The 20,561-nt window shown below is 36.3% G+C and overlaps 1 protein-coding gene across 4 annotated transcripts in view; it reads left to right on the plus strand.

Moving 5' to 3' along the window:
- Window positions 1–164: 164 nt before the first annotated feature.
- MAGI2 (membrane associated guanylate kinase, WW and PDZ domain containing 2) overlaps window positions 165–20,561 on the plus strand; it is a 1,119,445-nt gene continuing 1,099,048 nt past the window's right edge. For 2 of the 4 annotated variants that reach the window (XM_031454751.2, XM_031454752.2), the window contains exon 1: window positions 165–1,088. In XM_031454751.2, coding sequence (XP_031310611.2) covers window positions 788–1,088 — 301 coding nt within the window. In that variant the 5' untranslated portion in view covers window positions 165–787. The remainder of the gene's footprint in view (window positions 1,089–20,561) is intronic. The other 2 variants (XM_031454755.2, XM_031454757.2) reach the window with 2 other exon arrangements.

The following is a 20,561-nucleotide window of genomic DNA, read 5'->3' on the forward strand; positions in this document are numbered from 1 at the left end:
CGTCCTCCCCACGCCGGGCCTCGGCTTCCCTCCTTTCCCGCTCCCGCCTCCTCTCGTAGGCTGCCAGGCGGACCCAGCCTGCCTCTCTCTCAGCCTTCACTACCGGGTCAAGCTGCGGAGGGAGGGTGCGGAGACAGTGGCGAAGCGGCTCCTCACCCGGCGCGCGCGCCCCTCCCCCTCCAGCCCGCTCCCTCCTCCCCTGCCCTCTGCCTCCTCCCCTCCTGCCAGTACAGTACAACTAGTACGCGCGCACACAGACAGACAGACACACACACACACACACACACACACACCCGCGCACACACACAAGCGCGGACCCTGCTGCTGCCACTGCAGCTACCATGGATATCAGCTAACAACACACACACACAGGCGCGCGCGCGCGCTCCCACTCGCACCACGCAGGAGTGGCCCCCGGCATCCCTACCCTCATTCCCCACCCCCACCCCCACCCGCTCACCAGCTCGGCTACTGCTCGCTCAGGCTGCCGCCGCCGCCGCCAGCACCACCACAGCTCTCCTCAGCTGCGGGGCCACAGCTTTGAGTGTCATTCAAGGGACAGCACAACCTCACCCAAGCTCTCCTACCTCTGCCCTGCCGTCCCTGTCATCCTCCCTCTTCCTCGTCCATACTCCATCCAAAGAAGAGGGAAAGCACCGAACTGAGGGGAGAGGAAGGCAAAGTCTGCTCTTCTCACCTCTTGGCCCCCTGGCTCCTCCATCCTCGTTCTCTCACCACCCTACCCCAAAGGAGCCCCTCAGAAGCTGAGGAGACTCGCCCCACTGCCATGTCCAAAAGCTTGAAAAAGAAAAGCCACTGGACTAGCAAAGTCCATGAGAGTGTCATTGGCAGGAACCCGGAGGGCCAGCTGGGCTTTGAACTGAAGGGGGGCGCCGAGAACGGACAGTTCCCCTACCTGGGGGAGGTGAAGCCGGGCAAGGTGGCCTATGAGAGCGGCAGCAAGTTGGTGTCGGAGGAACTGCTGCTGGAAGTGAACGAGACCCCCGTGGCGGGGCTCACCATCAGAGACGTGCTGGCCGTCATCAAACACTGCAAGGACCCCCTCCGGCTCAAGTGTGTCAAGCAAGGTAAGTGCAGTGGCTGGCTCGGTGCTTTGGCAGGAGGCTGGACCGCTCGAAGCGCCGGGCAAAATGAAAGGGTGGGTTCGCGTGTGGAAGGGGGTGTGTTGCGCGACGGTGGGTGAGGTCGAGAGAGTGAGGGCAGAGCGAGGGAGCTGTGCCGGGGATCCGAATGGGGGGCTCAGTGGAAGGGTGGGACGGGTTGCTGTGTGGCGTGCAACTTTGCGCAGTTATCCCCTCCCCTTTGGAAGGTGTTCGGCCTTGTCTGACCTCAGGGGTGCGGGCAAGCTCCCGGAGCAATTGAATGTGCGTCAACGGCACGGCCCGCAGTGGGTGAAGCGCTTTTAGGGAAGGAAGGAGGACGAGAAGGAAGGAGGGAGGAAGGGCAGGAAGGAGCAACTTGAGGGTGAAGCGGTATCACCAGCAGGGCGGGGAGGAGTAGGGGGTGGCTGGGCGAGCGGAGAACTGCGCCCTCCGTGTCAGGAGACTGACTGAAGACGCCTTAGTCCGAAGCCATCCCGTGGGGATCCCTGAGTCACTAGTTGACAAAGAAGGGAAGGGGCAGACTGCTTCAGGCGCTTTGACGGGTCTCCCTTAACTTTTTCACTGCCTCACTCCTCTGTCCCCCTCCCCCGGCCACGGTCGTGTCATGTGGGCACCGCACGTCACGTGCGCACTGACTAACCCGGGCGCTCACCCCGAGCCGGCCCGTGGGAGGCGGCTCCCGAGGAAGGCGCTGCGCTAGCGGCGGGTTCCAGTGTTAGGGGTCGGAAGAAGAGACGCGGTTAAGCGAATGTTCTTTACTCGGAGGTTGCCCTTTTTGAGTGGAAGTTCTCTGTGGTTGGACTCTCCTCTGGCTTCGGATTAGGGGGCGGGCATGTTTCTGAGGAGGAGTTGGAAAAGCCAGCTGGTTACGACTCAGTCAGCTCCAACCTGGTTTGGGTGAGCCTCAGTTGAGGGCTGCGATGAGGACTTAGAAAAACTGGGGTCTTGCAGAACTCTCTGTCTTTGCTTAAAAGAAAACGATGGTCCTGAAGGAGGGAAGAGTGAGATAAAAGTTTCTGGAAAGAGGACAACTTGAGGGCGAATAAAGTAGTGTATCTTTGTTTTCCACAAGAGATTTCATACGTTTGTAGTTCACATGCACAGTTCATGTGTGGCATGTATGGTTAGTGCATAGTCACATCGATCTAAAGGTTTGTTGTTGATACATTGTTTGTCCTGCCTCAAAGACAGCGTTGAGCATGTCATTGCCTGTATTTGAATAGCCACTTAATCTTAACTGCATGATCAACTGTTAAGAAACACTCTTAGAGAGATAATCTCTATAAAACCAGTTTCAAAAGTAAACAAGTGAAAAATGAAAGCTTAGGCAAATTTTCTTAACTATAAATTGCCACACAAAAAGTTTTCATTGGGGATTCTTGAGTATTAATAGCTGATGACTTGAGATAGGCTAATTTAAACATTGACTTGTAGGTCAGCATAGCTCAGTACTGCATGAACCAAAAAATACGACTTTGGCAGGAAGGCAAATAAAGTATCTTGATGTTTTTCAGGGTGACATACCTAAGGCTCAATTCTAGGCTTTCATGTTAACATAACTGATGTCATGATATTATGTTAAAGCAGTAGATATAAATGTAAAGTTCTGGTTTTGAGTCCAAAAATTTAGTACACAATTAATGACCATGGTTTTGTTGGTAACAGGTTTGGTATTTGTAGTGGAAGTTGGCTGCAAACATTAATAAATTGTTAAATTGAACTAATGTAGCATCCTAAGGAGGGAAGTGATTAACATATAATTTGTAATTCTGACCAAATTTTAATGTAGTGATTCTGAGCACTGCATTTTAAGATGGACCTTCACAAAGTATAACTCTAGCAGCAAGAAGAGAAAAACAAGAAAGGGAGATAGTTGGGTATTGTAGCTGTATTCTGTAAAATCCAGTGGAAAGACCTGGAAAAGTGAAGGCATGAAGGCTATCATTAAATATTGAAAAGCTAGGAATTCTGACTATTCTGTGATATACTCTGTTGGGCCAAGCAAAGATGAATCTATGGAAAATTTCAGAGGATGAAGCATCTGTATTAAGAAGATTCTAACAGGTTTGAAAAAAAATCTTTGGGCTACATTGTGAACTCATGAGCCCCCAGACTTGTGGGTGTTTCTGAAGAGGCCAGTGACAATATGCCATGGATTCTTATGTAAAATGGGGACCTGGAATAGATGTCATTTAAATCCTGCCATGATTTGATCCACGTTAGTCTCTGATACTCAACTTCTTTGTCATATTTTATTTGGAAGATTATTGTTTTTAGAACTCATGGAATATATACATATAATGTAATATATTTAGGGAAAAATCTCTTAATTCTGTATTAACCCTCAGTTCTGGGCTTCACTGGGTCATTGATGATTGATGCTCATAATGATATTCACAGAGTTCTCACAGGAACCTGACTCACCTCCTGAATCACTATTGAAAATAGTTGCTTCTTTTAGCTTCTGTGCAAAATATAATTTTTTTGTATATTCTTCTATATATGGTGATTCATATATACTATTCCCACATTAAAATCATTCTTTCCCTTGTCAAAGAATATATTGATTTACTTTATTTATCATTATAAGCAAAGTGAAAATTTCAGAACCTTAGATATAGTGCCTTTGTATCTTGGGTTTCACTACAAATTTCACTTGCTAGAAAAATATTTAGAAACTTCAGTAGCTTTATGTCTAGAGGGCCAATAAACTACCATAACTGAAAAACTTAACCATGGTTTGCTTAGCAGTTGTATTTTTAAAATATTAATGAGATAGTTGATTTTTGAATATTCAATCATTGAATATTATACAGAAACTACATACATAGTCAGGTAAACGAAGGCAGATTTTGCCAAGAAAAGGAGACATTTGACTAACAAGAATATTGATTAAAAAGTGCACCAAATAAAATTGCATTGTTAACTCAGTTTTTATTTACTTGTTTGGCTAATTTTAAATTACAGTTGTTATAAGTTTAAATTATCATAATTTTAAAAAAGGAGAACTACCAGAAATTTAAGGCATACTAGAAAAAGAGATGCATCTTTGTTTTTCTACATTATTTGAATATTTTAAAAACCATTTAAAAAATCCATTTAATTGAATTCAGGGGATTCCCTTTTTAATTTAAGCTGCCTTTAATTCACACAGTGATGTCATATGTAAAAGTACCATTTATCGTCACATTCAATTATTTTTTTATAAACTATGGCTTTTTAGTTTATAACAATAAACTTTCCTCACCAAAGTATTTAATTCTAAATTAGTAGTTCTGTTCTATGATCTCATTAATGCAGCAGATGCAGTTGAAGGAAGTTTCTTGAGTGATTTTGAGATCTATGCTGAAGTGCCAAAGGTTTTTCTTTCTTTTCTTTTATTCTTAAGTTCACACTAAAGTTCACAGCAGCCAGTTATGTAGACCATTGTGTCCTGCATTCCTTGCACTATGACTGCTACTGCATCTAAAACCACATGGGGACCTATATAGTCTGAACTTATTTTCCCATTTAGGATCTCACAATGGAAAATAAAAGGCAAAATGTTTTCTAATTCTTCTCTTATAGAAGAAGGCCCAAATAAAGCCTTTGAAATTCAGTTCTAGAGAAGATGTACTTGCTTTCCCTCCTATTGCTCCTTTCAAAGATGTCTTCAAAGGAAAGTAGATCCACATTTATTAAGAGTCATGCTTTCTTTTTGATTGACTTCAAGCTCGTATCATAGAGTTAAACCTCTAGGCTGCTTTTTATTTGAAAACTTAAAACAAATTACATCAAATTTTCTCCATTAAAGATTGACTTTCCTCCATAAAAAATTTAACTCTGAATTTTATTGACCAATAAACAATGAAATTGTTTAAACAATTTGATCAGTTAGTTATTTTAGGATAAAGTATATTTAATGTTTTGAAACAAGGTTAATGAGACAGTTATCTTTGGGTGTAATTTATGGGGGATGCTACTGTAGTTCTTCAGTATATTTTTATGTACATAATTTAAATATTGTGACGTTGAATGCTAAATATGACTGTTGGCTTTTGTGTGTGTTTGTTTTGAATGAGAGTAATCTTGGTGTGAAATCACAGTGCCACCATCTCTGCTCTTAACATTTATATTGTGCAAAGTTTTGTCATATTTATTATGCTCACTTTTCCTTTTAGTTGCTTGAAATTCACACATTCACTTTCCTAATGAGCAAATAGTTTTCACATTTGACAACTCTGACTGCTTGTAGTTTAAACAATGGCTTTGAAATGCATAGTAGTCCATGACTGAAATATTTTTCTTAACAGGTGTGATAGAGTAGCTATTAAATGTACAGTCTCCCCAAGTAGACTGTCTGGGTTTGAATCTTGAGCATGCCACTTAGTACTGTCTGTATCAACAAGTGATCTCGCCTGGGGTAGTAATAGTATTTTGACAATATTAAGTTATGTATTTAAATGATGTAGTGTCTGGCAGATAATAAGCATTATGCAAGTGTTAGTAAGTGTTATTCCAAACATACTGGTCATTTTGAGCTAGTGACGTTATGAAATGTTTTTAATTTTCAAGATATTTTACTCTTAATTGAAGACTAACTGAAAAATATAGACTGATTGACTAATTAATAATATGAGTAATTTGCAAGTAGTAGTCTTGAAGTTTATCTGTCTAGTAAAATAAATCCCGTTCTTTGAAAAACATTAATATGAAGAGTAATGCCATTAAGTGGAATGGAACATATTTTCACCTTTTAAAAATAGCTCTCACTGATGCTGCCTTTAACGTGTAATGATCTGTTTTATATTTATTTTATACTCTAACCATAGTTTATTTTCACCCAGTAATTTATTCCCTTTGTACCTATATCTTTCCTCCTAAACAGTTGGTGAATATATTGAATCATTTACTCTAGGCTTGAAAGCATAGAAATCTGATTAGAATTCACTAATTTAGTTTAGGAATGTATTGATACTTCTTCCATGTGACTGTGTTAAAGTATCATGCTTTAAGGCAGAACTTTGATTTCTTAGCTAGCAATCAAGACCTCAAAAGAAGAGCAGTAACAACAGAATTAATTCCTAAGTGTTCACATGCAATCATGTATAATAAGGAAGACTACCCCAAAATTCAGCAGAAAGTTTACTTTTCATTTGTGAGAATGTCAGCAGCTCAATATGAATAATTCTCTATATTAACATTTTCAAGATGAAGCAACCAATAATACATCTACCACCAGCCTCTCACAGTGATTTTAGCATTTTAGTTGACTTAACCCCAACGTAGAATTCAGTTGGAACATCTACCTTGAAGTTGCAATGTCCAATATTAATTTTTAAAAATCTTTCTTAGCTACAGTTGGCTAATTATCATGCTGCAAAGCATGGTCTAGGGTCTTATAACTTTCTTAATATTTTAACTTTTTAATTATTTATTCTGATCCATTCCCAGCTCCCTCTCTTCAGTCTCCAGTAAGGACTGGTGTGGTATTTCCTTTAATAATAGTAAATTATAATTAATGTTGTATAGATAATTTAGTAATATGTTCATAACTACTTAACTTACATGGTTAATAAAAGACTTGTATAGGGATATACATCTGCTTAAAACTTTTGTAAAATGCTCACATCATCATAGAGAATTAATAATTGCCTCTATTATTGCATTTCATTGTCATGTTAGCAACTCTTTTAAAAAAGACTCCATTTGAACATTAATTTTTAAAAGCTTGTAAAAATTTATTTTAAGTTTAATATACAATATTGACTGTTTTGAATAGTCTGGAAGTAACAGAAAAAGTTTCCTTTTTTCATAACTGATTGAATGTTAATTCAGATGCATTCAGTGCATCTATTTTCAAGGATCCAGTAGACTAATGAGTGGTTATATTAAATGAGAGATTAGATTTGTTTCAATATTTAACATAATTATATGGCTTGCTTTACCTTGGAAAACATTTCTCCCTATAATTGTTACATGAATCCATGTTAGGTTTTGTGTCATTTTCAGTTATTTTAGTTTCCTAAAAAAACTTCAGTCTTAAAATCATGGCAGTCATCATATATCCAATAATAACTCCAAAAATATGTCACAGAAGAAAGAGTAAACCTTTATAGTGTGAAGTAAAAGGTATTTTGAAGGTATTGATTTTTCTAATGACAGAATTTATGGAATAACTTTTTGAACCTCTTAACTGCCTTTAGTAAAACTTGTGCATATGAAATGAGATTTTTCCATAAATAACCATGGATTTTATTAAGTGACTGTAAAATGCAATGGGAAGAAACAAAGTTGTTTAATAAAAATTTGTATTTTATTCATCTACTTTTCACATTACATTGTGTTTTAAAGAAGTTTCTTAAAGCATGAGTTTCCCAAATGTTACAATGACTTGTTTATATTGCTATGGATTACAGGTAGCATAGAAGCTGTTTGCACTTTATATTGTCACTTGATAGATCATAGAGAATGAGTAAAAATGTTAAGTGCAAAAATTTACATATATTTTTAACACTTATTTTTCATTCTACAGGTGAGTGATTTTGCTTATCCTAGTATTTTGTATTACTGTGCAAAGGAAGGTATATATTTAGCTGGAAAATATATGAATACAAGGATAATAAGTGCTATAGAAACCCACAGATTAATCTAGCAACATACCCTAAGCTTGTCAAAATCTGATTAGCTGGATTGCAAGTACGAGCAAATTTCAGAGATATAAAATGTTCGGTGTTGCATCTGTGAAGCATTCTGATCAGTCCATAGTTAACCCTAGTTTGCCTTTATTTGCAGTCTGTTAGGATGTTAAAGTAACTCTTTACTAGACAGAGTTTCTGCAAAAAATAGCAAGAATTAATATAGACAATAATCTTTTATTCTAATTATATTATATGATAAATATTGCTACATTGGCAATTATATTACAATATATAACTGTATCAAAGCAACATGCTATACACATTAAACTTTTTATGTTTACATTTACATACACATTGTTGCATGTTTAATTTATTCAATTAAAAAATAGCAAGCTTTTAGGCTTAAAGGCAAGCTTTTAGGCTTAAAGGGTCACAAAAACCTCTCAAAAGTTGTAGCTTATTTCTCATAGCATCCTGAGCATGAATAACTGTAATTTTGCCTTTCTAGTAAGTTGGGTACTTAGGGGATAGCCATTTTCTTAGGACTGGGGCCTTGATAGAAAGAAGTTGATTCTTCGGAGGAGGAGCAAGAATGTTATCAAACATACTCTTACTCATCTGCAGTTAAAATACTAAAACCTTCCCTCTTAGTATTTCTTTTGAAACATTATATCTAACATTATCTCTTTTCCCTCTTTGGTTGAAAGTACCTTTTCTTTCCTTTTTTTCCATTCAGTGTGGAAGGGTCACTCTAGTGAACAACAAATTTGTTCTACTTCTTTGTATACAAGAGACACACACACACATATACACACACACACTGTGTGTGGATATGCACATACATTTTCAAACACTAAGGTCCAGTGACAGTTTTTAAATCAATTGTGCCAGAAGGGCGTTTATGCATGTGAGGATACAGTCTCATTTTAGGGAAAGAGTTACAGAAGATTATTCCATGTGTGACAAATCTAGCTCAAAAACTTGCTTAGTCACCCATAAATTTTCAATTGTGGGTATTTTTAACTCTTATTAGCCATAATTATGGGAGACCATAAAGACTCAATGAAATCAACTGCCCAGGTGATTTCTATATTTCATATATATTAGTTGTTAAGAAATGATAATAAGTCATATTTTAATAGTTTAGATTTTGGTTATTTCTGCTTATATAACCAAGTGGCTGGTGGACTACAAATACTTAGGATAATATCCTAATGTTAATGTAACAAAAGAAGGCGCAGAGATAAGGGGCATGCTTATTCATGAACTTGGTAACATATTTGTAGAGTAGTTTAAATTGCACTGGTTTAGGTGTCTCAGAATAAAATGAGAGGACTGGATCCATCATGCTGTGAATTATAATAAAATTCTACAGAATTAATTATTTAAAAATAAGTTAAATGATGCCTAACTTATGTGTGTAGCTAAAGAACAGGTACTAGTGTTGCTTTACTGAGAAATTAAAAATGTCGAGAAAAACTAAGCTTAATTAACATGGATCCTAATATGTTTTGTATGAAGTGGAGAATATGATATTTTGAAGTACATTGATGTTTTAATTTTAAAGCAGTTTTCCTTATGTCAAATTAATTTGCTGTGGAGTGGTTATATATGAATTTGTAAAGTGCACATGTACCATAAAATCTACTAAAAAACTATTTAAAATTAGTGATATCTTTGAAAACCCAGATAACATGCTAACCGACTACTCTGAATCTAAAAAATATCATTTTATATTCTCATCCCAAGTCTCCATTTTAAAATTAGACATTTTTTCATTGTCTATCCTTGGGAAAATTGACTTTTTTAGCATTGACTAAGGAGATACTTTGCTTTAGTTGAATATGCTTTCAGACAGACTTTAGAAAGTTAGAAAGTTATTAAACACATTGTTGGTTGTCTACCTAGAATGCATTTCTTCTCTTCCCCCTCCCCTCTTTCCTTACTAACAGAATGCCAGTTTTGTTCAAGTATTCACACGTTGATGTGCTGCTATGCCATGTGTTTCATATTAGGTTGGCCTTATTCCAAGGGGATGAACTTAGCCTAGTCTAAACCAAGCATGGTAATTCCATCTCTTTGCCAGTGATTGTTTTAGGAAATGGCTTACAACCCAGTTCTAAGAAAAGAAAAAGTAAGGTGAAACCCCCTGGGGACTTACTGAGAAATTTCTTAGTACTTAAAACAGGATCCAGGATAGATGTATTCATTTTTCTGTCTGTGAAAGTTGCTGTACATGAAGGTGATGCCTGGAGCAACTATAGCCATCTTATGATCATGAGGAGAGTAGCCAAAGGTGTAGAATGGCAGAACTGGGTGATAAAATGTTACTGACTCCCTGATGATCTGCTAAAATAATGAGCCCAGATCTAGTCCCCTCTCAGGGCTTCTTGTTATTGGATTAGCAGTATATAAGATATTTTAAGCCATTTTCTGTTATTTTCAGGCCAAAATCTTCTAATTGATATAACTGTAAAGTGGTATAATAATAGATATTTTATTCTTATTTTATTGCTTTGGGGGAGCATTGGAGAAGATCTTTCAAAAACATAAATCTATTTGGAGAATAAATTAATATATTTTCTGTTACATAAGCTCGGTCAGTTTCTAGGTATGTCTTCATTACCTCATTCAGTTTTGCTCAGGTTGAACCACTGCTTTACATTCCAGAAAAATTTAAGGATTCAGGAGTAAAATATGTAGTAACACAAATTTATTTTAACATTATCTAAAATAGGACATAATCAAGAAAGAAAATCAGTTATAAAAATATACCCACAATGCATGCCAGAAACAACTTGAATACTTTTTGAATCATACAGTGTTTACAAATGTCTATGCCACTGATCCAAGAGTATATATAATTATAAACTGACTCATCAAAATGTCTCAAAACCATCCTTGCAGAGCTAGAATTCATCTAGTTGTTATTCAACAAACATTTATTGGTAACCTATTCTCTAGCAGGCATTGAACTAGAGTCTGGTAATAAGAAGATGAGGTCATCTACCTCCTGAAGTAGTTCATCTGTGGTATGTCTATGTGACCTGAATTAAAAATCATTAAAGAGAAAGTTCTTTCATCTTTTAAAGATATCTTTCATGGTGTAATCAGAACAAAAATAAGAAAAAAACATTTTGGAGAAGAAATATGGGTAAGGAGTTCTTAGTGTTCTACATCATGAGTTACAGTTCAAGTAGTTACATAAACTCTACATGTATTTATATTTTAATGTGGTTCTTATGTTCTAGGCATTGTGCTAGATAGTGACAATAGAAAGATGTATAAATCTTGATCCCATGCCAAGAATTTCATGACGCAGTATAGTTAAAAGCGTGGAGCTTTGGAGACAAACAGGTGTGGAATCTAGTCACAGCTCTGCCCCCATAGTTAGCTGTGAAGTGAACAAATTATTTCACATCTCTACACATCAGTTCCATCCTTTGTAATATAGGTATTATTACAAACCTACTTTACAAAGATGTTATGAGGAATAAATATTTTAATGCCTATAATGTGGTTAGCCCAACGCCTGTAGTATAGATAGGCTCAATACTATATATATATATATATATATATATATATACAGACACACACACACACATATATATATGACACAGTATGTATTGTTTGATATTATTATAATTATCATATATACTATATATTAGTATTCTGTGTGGTGTAAATAATTGCTATAAACAAGAATTTTCAGTGCAATAAATGTTTCAAAAGAACTGTGCCTAGCAGAAGGGCACTTGGTCTCTCCTGAGGTTTCAAGCTACATATCATGGAGAAGAGAATACTTGGGTAGGAGATCAGGTGAGGAGGGTAGGGGGAATCTTCTAGAGCAAAAGGCAAGGAGGCATTGGTATTGAGGGTTTCAAGGAATGTGATAAAGTGTTTCTAGGCACTAAAGTCTGAAATTTAATATAGACAGTAGTAATAAATGACCTTGAGGGATTAGATGTTGGCCAAGCCATCATATAGAACTGAATGGTGAGCCACTGGGTATTACTGTTGTTATTATTATCATCATAATCATCATTAATGGCAAACATTTTTGCAGTGCTTACTATATGTCAGGCAGTGTTCTAAACACTTTAGGTAAATGTCAATTGGTTTAATCCTCATGCTAGTCTACAAAGTAGGTACTATCAGCTCTACTTTGTGGATAAGAAAATGAGCCCAGAGAGGTGAAGAAACTTGCACAAAGCCACATAATAATTAGCAGAGCCAATATAATGTGGTTAGTCCAAGGCCTGGAGTTCTAGTTAGGCTCAATACTGTATACACACACACACACACATTGCACACAGTACGTATTAACTGCTCTTAATTGCTGTGCTAGCTTGCTTCTCTGTTTTTGAGGTATATATTAAGAAGAGAAGAAACTGAGAGCAAGGCTTAAGGTCTGGTATCAGTAGTGGGAATGGAAGGACACCAACTGGAGACGTATTTTAGAGGTAGGATGAATAAGAATTTATATCCAGTTGAATGGGAGGTAGTGGTGAAGAGGAGGCAGAAGTCAAAGATAGCTGACCTGGGGATGAGTGTGTCAAGTAGATGAAAATGTCATTAACTCGATAGATTAAAATTTAATCTACAAGGGAAATGGCTTCAGGCTGTTCTAGAAATAAAAAATTCCTGTCTTTGACAACTGCAGAAGCAGCAGTATGCAACTTTCAACATATTTGGCACTTAGTGAATAAGTAATAAGATTATATTCACAAGATATTTATCACTGATATTTTACCTAAAATAATTTAGACTAGGCATGGGAGTTAAGAGATAGTTAACAGAATTAAGTTATAAAATTGCCTATTTTTAATTTTTAACAGATTTTCTTATTTCATTTTGCTCCAATTGAAACAGCGAATGGAGAAAAATGAATGCCTGGGAATATAATGTGTTTGATGTGCCTGCCTGGCAGATGGCATGTTTCTCATGTTCAAAGGTGGTTGTTGGTCACATACGTCTAGAGCTCACAGAATTGCTGGAGCTGCAGATTGAAGAGTTGAGTGAAGGAGCTATGATCCCTTTAGAAGAGCATTGAGGGTGAAAAGAGGCCAAGAATGAGAATTTGAGGAATGCCTGTATTTAATAGGACTGCACATTTATTCTTCTTTACTTAGTACTTCTAACTTAGAGGGTAGGGATTTGGGGGTTGGGGTTGGAGGTGGGAGAACATTCATCCTTAATAATGTATAAAGCAATCTTTTAAAATTAGGTTCTTTGTGATGTGTATCATATTAGACACATTTCTCATATATGCATTTTTAATGTTAGTGTATCACTGTTAAGCACTGAAGATAAAGTTTCCATTTTATTAGCAAATCAAATAGAAACATAATAGTGGGAACTCTGTCTTCAACAGTGCTGACTTTATCTCTGTATGTTTTTAGTTTTAATTCAAAGATCACAAAAGCAAAACAATGCCTCATTTTCTGATTCTGTAAGGTGCTATTTTGAGACCAAGCTCTTTGACCATTGCTGTAATATTCTAGGCTATATTTGGAATAAACCCTGAAAATGCAAACTCTTCTCTAAGTTGTACTAGGAATTCTTCATTGAAACTTAGTTTATAATAAATTACCTTCCGCTGTCATATAAAATTATTCAAATGTTTCCATACAGCAGTGGTTGGAATATGCATGTTTTTGAGCACTCAAAATTTTATCTTCTTTTTTGTAGGTAGCTTCTGTAGTTCAAGATCCCAGAAATGAAGTGTGAACTGTTTTGAACTGTATGTGTTATATAATTTTGTTGTAAGTTAAAAGAATGGCATATACATCCCAAGATTTCAAGGTTCATTTAATTTATCCAGAATTGGTATGTGAGAATTAGATATAGATCCTCCTGATTCTTAATATCACAACAAAATATTTGCTTATTTCCATTTTCTGTAACAATGGTTTGCCAATAAATTTGTCGAATATGTCACCTGGAATTCATCAAGGGTAGGGACAGCATCCAATTTGTGTTTATTCCACTAGCACCTGAAATGATGCCTGAAAATATGTAAAAAATTTAGAAAATATTTTGAATGGATGAATGATAAAGGTCTTCTTTCCCTGTAATTCTTAATTTATTTGAAACACATTGTATTTATCAGGGTTCACCAGAGAAACATAACCAATAGGATATATGTGAGGGGGGGGGGTTGGGGGGAGAATTGAATCATGTGATTCTGGAGGCTGATGAGTCCCAATATATGCAGAGTAAGTTGGTAAACTAGAGAGACCCAGGAGAGCTGATGGTGTAGTTCCAGTCTGAACATCAGCAGACCTGAGACCCAAGAAGAGCCAATACTTCAGTTTGAATTCAAATGGAGGAAAAAAACCTGATGTTCCAGTTCAATGGTAGCAGGCAGGTGGGATTCTCCCGTAAGTGGGGAAGGTTCACCCTTTTTGTTCTGTTCAGGTAGGTCTTCAACTGACTGGATAAGGCCCACCCACATTAGGGAGGGCAATATACTTTACTCAGTTTACTGATTTAAATGTTAATCTCATCCAGAAAACCCTCACAGACACAGCTAGAATAATGTTTGACCAACTATCTGGGCACCCTGTGGCCCATCAAGTTGACACATAAAATTAACCATCACCCACATTTAGAATCTCTGTTCATACATAATTAACAAACATTGTAAGTACAATCATTTTAGTCTACAGCTGTATCTTTGAAAAATATTTTAAAATATTTGAAATACTTTATTTTTGAATATACTTACAACACTCTGTATTAAGCTGTGGTAGGTTTTTGACAGCGTGATCATTACTTACCTCATCCATTATGAGACTCACTTTGCTAAAAGTGTCAATTTTTTCCCCAAAATGTGCCCTATTTTGTTCTGAAATGCATTCTTGTTAATCATTAATCCAACTCACAAAATTTTCCTAGTGTATTGAGTATCATTTCCATCCTTGCACTGAAATTGTTGTGAAAGGAATCTGCTTCTGTTTAATTTAAAAGTTAGGGGGGAGGGTATAGCTCAGTGGTAGAGTGCTTGCCTAGTATGCATGAGGTCCTGTTCCACCATTAAAAAACAAATACATAAATAAACCTAATTACATCCCCCCAATTTTTTTTAAAAAGTTATGTGTTCAATATTTTAACAGTATGTAACCCATGCTTCTTTAATTCAAAATAGTATGAGCCTTGCAAAAACCCAGTTGCTGAGTTGATTACCTATCAACATCTAAGAGACTTTAACTGCTAATGCCTAAAGCAGAATGACATTGCCATAGACCTCCAGTATCAGAAGGCAGGTTAGAAGTTTAGTTATACTAAGAGATCTTCTTTACTGGGAGAATTAAATTGGGTCTTTTGCTCCAGAAGGGAAGTTTCTGTCTAGGATGAGAATGGCTTCAAGCTCATTTAGAAGAGAAAATTGCTCTATTTGAGAACTAAGGGAAATGTAGAGGTGGTAGATTAAGTGGTTCATAGTAAATTAGTAATAAAATGGTATCCATGTCCCATCCCTTTAAAAATAACTTTAAATTGCCTGAGTAATCAGAAATAAGAACTCAGTCAAGAAAAACACATTATATATATATTTGTGCTATCTTTTCTCCTTTTTTCCACTTGATATTTTGATATATTTGGTTGGTAGATAAATGAATTAATTTTCTTACTTTTTCATGTGGCTTTCCCTGAAGTTATTCATGTTGAACTTGAAAGTTCATGTCTAACTCAGCCTTGCAGTGTAAGCATTGCTGAATTTACTTAGGGGCAATTAATAAAAATATATAGTAATAATAATAAAAAAACAGTTTGGTTGTATTGACCACTTAGTACATTCCAGCCACATGTACTTTCTCATGTGGAAGTTTATTAAACAGGTTGGGCTCAAAGGGTATAAACCAGAAACAATTATTTTTTCCTCCTTACCCATGCCTTACTAAAGACCTCACTGTGAAGTAGCCTTGTGAAAAGCCTGGGAATCCACCCCCACCTACTTCTGTCTCCTTTGAAGTCAGTAGCTTCCTCTTCACCTTCTGCATCACCACTCTGTCTCCTGCAGCGTGTCCCAGCAGAGGCTGTGGACTCTAAACTTGATCCCTTGTGATTCTGCTCTCAGCCTCTGCCCACTGCATGATACTTCCAGGCTCTTTTTGCTGCTGTTCTGTTGGCCCAGCAGGCAGCCCTCTTGAGCAGGATCCCTTCAAGAGGACATCCACTGGCTTTCCACTAAGGTGTCTAACTGGCCACAGAAAACTTCATGCATTCTTGACTCATCATGTTGTGGAAATTGGTCCACATCTCTTGTTCAAATATCATAGGCACCTCCACCCAAGCTCCCACCTTTAGGATTCTCTGGCGAGAAATGGGCATAAATCCTTGTCTTTGTGGATATTCCCAGGCTCATGGGAAAACCTTTCAGGTTCTTCCAAGAACTCTCTCCCACTTTGCTTGTGGGTAGCAACATGGGAAGACAATGACTATTTAAGAATTCAACAAGCAGCTAGTCTGGGAGTAACCCTCGTGAGTGACCACTTTCTCGTGTGCAGCCATGTTAAGAAAGATGAGATGACACTTCATTGTCTATTAATATTCCCTGCAAGGAATCTTTTTTCATGGAATCTCTTTTCAAGTACTTAGTTTTCTCATTTGGTCTTTTGGGAGTGATGGTCTTTTATCATGGTTTTACCATATATAGGATTGATAACTTGCTTACTTCCCATTGTCCTTGGCTTTGAAGCAACATTCCAGGAGAACAGGAAAAGTCTCACTTTGTATGTAATTGCATTCATTTAAGACTCATGTTAACTCTGTGAGGGAAGTGATATGCATCATCCCAATTAAACCTGAGGAAACTGAAACACAAGCAGCTTCATTATTTGCCCAAGGTTGTTTAGGATGGCCACGGTTACTTAGTACTAGGTGGAAGTCTGACTTAAAAGTCCATACTCTTATCTACTTTGCTATATTACTAAAACAGAATAGGACAGAGTCTAGAGGATTAATGAACCAATCCCCTAGATAGGTTCCCCAAACTGTGAAACAGACAGTTACGGTATCCAGATACTGTGTTACTGTTCTAGTTCTGTTTCCCTTTACAAAGCTTTAGAATTTCTGATAGAAATAACATTCATTTCTTTTCACTCTTCCCATCTTAGAATGATTCAGACACTTCAAAATTAACTGCTAATATTCATGCTGAAATCACAAGCATCTTAGAAGTGTTGTAGTATTTCTTATTCTGCTGTCTCAATATTGCATAGCATACACCATTGGCAACCATAAAAATATTGTAATCAGACCACGTTAAGAGACAAGGATAATCAAATTCTACAAATGACGAAGAATTTAAAATTCCCTTAACAGTGTTTTTATGCTTTCTGAAGTTTTTTAAAAACAAATTAAATTTTGTGAACTTAAAGGTTTATTACATTATCCCTTTGTATGAATTTTTTTCTCAGAAGTCAAACATTTCTTATTCATCTTCTTCCTTCCCCCCCTAGGAAATTGTTAGCCTTACTGCTACAGTTGACATAAATCTGCTATTTGTTTACATTCAGTGGCATCCAGGTACTTTATAAATATTGCATTTCTAAAATATATCTACTTGTAAAATGTAAACTTGGGGATTTGATTCCAAAGAACTGTCTTATCTAAGGTGTTTCATTCTAGTATGCTCATGTGGAGCTTATATTTAGTATTACTTGAGTTGCAGATTTATTTCATCTTGCCTAGCAGCATCAGCTATTTCCTTCTGCTGGTTCCAATTATTATGATTATTTCCAGCCTGAGTGAAGTTTGGCAAAAGCAAATATAGAAAGGGAAAGAAAAGAATAGGCTATTCCCTCAAGCTAACATTCAAGCCTATCAGTCTTTATTTAACTGCAGAAACCATTTATTAGTATTTGGAGTTAGCAATTTAATATTGATTTTGGTCTTTGGTGTTGCAGACATAAACCTGTATGTGTGCAGGGCACAGTTTAACGCTATGACATACTATGGAAGATGCCATTTTCTTGCCTGTGATAGATAAGGCCATTGTTCTTTTCTATTAGAGAAGCTAGAGAGAAGATGGATTTGTATTTGTTGAGTTCTGTGACATTCCTTGCATATGTAATATACAAAAAAGTAGAGGTTATAAGCACATATGTGTTACTACATACAGTGTAAACAATATTTATAGTTAGATGCCTGATTACATCTTGGGGTGATTTTGGAGACCATTATGTGTTTTTCTTGTAATCCATTCCCAGGCCCCCAGATACTTGTGTATGTTAAACTTGTGGAACTGACAGTTGAGTAGGAATAAAGAAACTCATTCCTATAGGTTGCTTTTTACCTCCATGTTTTTTTTAATAACTTTAGGGCAAATTTTTTCCCCTCTATTCCCAAAGACACAAAGGATTTGATTTTAAAAACTCTAAGAATTTAACTTAGTCTAATAAATTTGCTTGAAGCTTTTATATAAACTTGAGGATTCAGCAGGAGTAGAGAATAAGGTCAATAAAGGCATCAAATTAGGTGCAAACTTTGTGAAGTCACCTCTTTGTCATTTGTTTCCACATAGCCCTAATTGTCAAGTCTAACTTAAAGTTCTGCAAAGCCTTATTTTACTTCTCTAAATGCAGGAGACTAAATTACTGATGTACATTTAAAAATTTTAAGTAGAATATTAAAAAATTAAACCTAAAATTGCCTATTTAGCTAATAAAAATGTATGCCAAGCAGACATGCATTCTTTGCAATAAATATGCTTGCCTCTATAGAAATTTTTTTTTCCATTTTAATCCATTTAGCTTAAAAACAAAACACCTTTGTCTAATTTTCTGAATAGTGTTCCCTGATGGAAACATTTTTGTATTGGCGAACATCATCTTTTTTCTTTTAAAGTTTTGTGGGTATCATTTTTGTTTTAAGTTATAACTCCTATTAAAAATATGCACATTAACTTGAGAATAATCTTTAAGGCCAACTACTACATCTTCTTGTTCATTTGGTAGGCTTTTGATGCTGTATTCAATAAGATTGTTTTATTATTATTATTATTAGAGAAAAGTCAATTCTAACATATGTAAAAAATAAAAGATGCTCTAATAAACTTATACAAAGAGTTTTTCCAACTTTTATCTTGCCTCTGTTGCTAACTTCCAAAAATTTCCCCGCAAAACTCTACTGAAGGTAGGGAGCAGAATTTTATTTTTCAGCAACATAAGTTTTGCTGAGAAATATAGAGAAATCAAAACATTGCTTTTGATTTATTGACTTGTCAATAAAGCTTAAAGTACAGTGTCTTTGTTCAAGATTTATTATATGTTGAAACAATTTGATTTAATTCAACAAAAAGAAGAAATAGATTGAAAGATGTTCTGTTGAATACTTTTTTATGAAATGTAGGGAAGCACTTTTTTGAATGGAAAAATATAGCATTAGTTTATGAAGCATTGCAGATGTGGATTTGATTTTGAGGATATTCACAGAGACTTATAGAGTATATAGAACTTGTAAACAGGTCATTCTCTTACATCGCTATACAGTCTACTTTTATCATTGTTTTTATGATTGATAAACAGGGCATACTTAAAAAGGGTTTATGTAAAACATATTCAAAATGCCATCTAAATATTTAATAAACAGAAAATACAGAAAACTGGATTTTTTTTTGTTGTTGTTGTTCTTAGAAGTAAGCTTTCCAAGGGACATGCCTTAAAAATGGTAGCAATGGCAATTACACATTTTCAGTGGAATATTAACTCAGTGGAGTTATCATCCAGTATAATCCAATAAAGACATGCAGTTCAGACATGCTTTCAGTTGGATGTTCATTTTGCTTAGCACTCTGATGATTCTTCTGATTGTTCCTAGGCCAGCAATAAACGTGAAAATGGTGATGATTATCATAATTTTGAATTAAAAAAATTGACATTTAGTGATAAATCCAGACTTTTGTACCTTCTTTGTGTATTTATAACCTGCCAAGAATGAAGATAGGCCAGCCTGTTAATAAATAATGATATCCTAAATCATTTGATCATACCAAATGATCACCATGACGGCAAGATGGTAATTCTTGGTAGCAGTCATGGAGAGTAGAAGTGTTGTTATGGGACTGTAACATATATAAGGTGGAATGGATTCAAGCTGGAATGGTTTATAGGAGTACTATTTCAATTTAATCTCAATTCTGTTTCTATGAAAATCCAAATTATTATATTTTGCTCTGAAGAAAAGATTTCTCTATAAATTATAAAGCCAGGTTTACCTGCCTATTGTTGTTTAGTCAGTTTATTCAGTTCAGACCTGACTTCCAATCCAAAGCTGCCAAATTTTCATCTAGTTCTCCCTGACTGGAAACAGTCCCGTGTGTTCCACCTGCTTTCTGTACGTTTCCACATATAAGCTATGCTTCATCCCTTTAAAAATCTAAAAGTCGACCTAGTTTCCATTTTAGTAATTTGTACCTCCTGATTTCTCAGTTTCTTCCAATGATGCCAGTGATCTCTAGCACAGGTGAACTGGAAACTTGGAAATCTATGCCATCTGTCTTCTTTTTTTCTGACCCCTTTATCAGTTTAATTTTGTCAGTTAGGTCTTGGTAATATTTCTTGTACTTGTTCTTTGCTTTTCTTTTCTTCTGTTAACACTCAATGTGTGCCTCTTCATTTCTCATGTCTGTACCAATAACATCACTTCTAATCTAGTTTCCTGCTGACAGTATTTTCCCTTGCCTAACCCATTCAGCAAGTGACTACCAAATTAATCTGCCTAAAATAGCATTCAGCATCATACTTCTCTTTCTACTGTTTCCCCCACTTTACTGAAGAACCTGTAAATGCCTAACCTAACATTAAGAACACCC

This window comes from Camelus dromedarius, chromosome 7 (assembly GCF_036321535.1).
Source record: "Camelus dromedarius isolate mCamDro1 chromosome 7, mCamDro1.pat, whole genome shotgun sequence".
NCBI lineage: Eukaryota > Metazoa > Chordata > Mammalia > Artiodactyla > Camelidae > Camelus > Camelus dromedarius.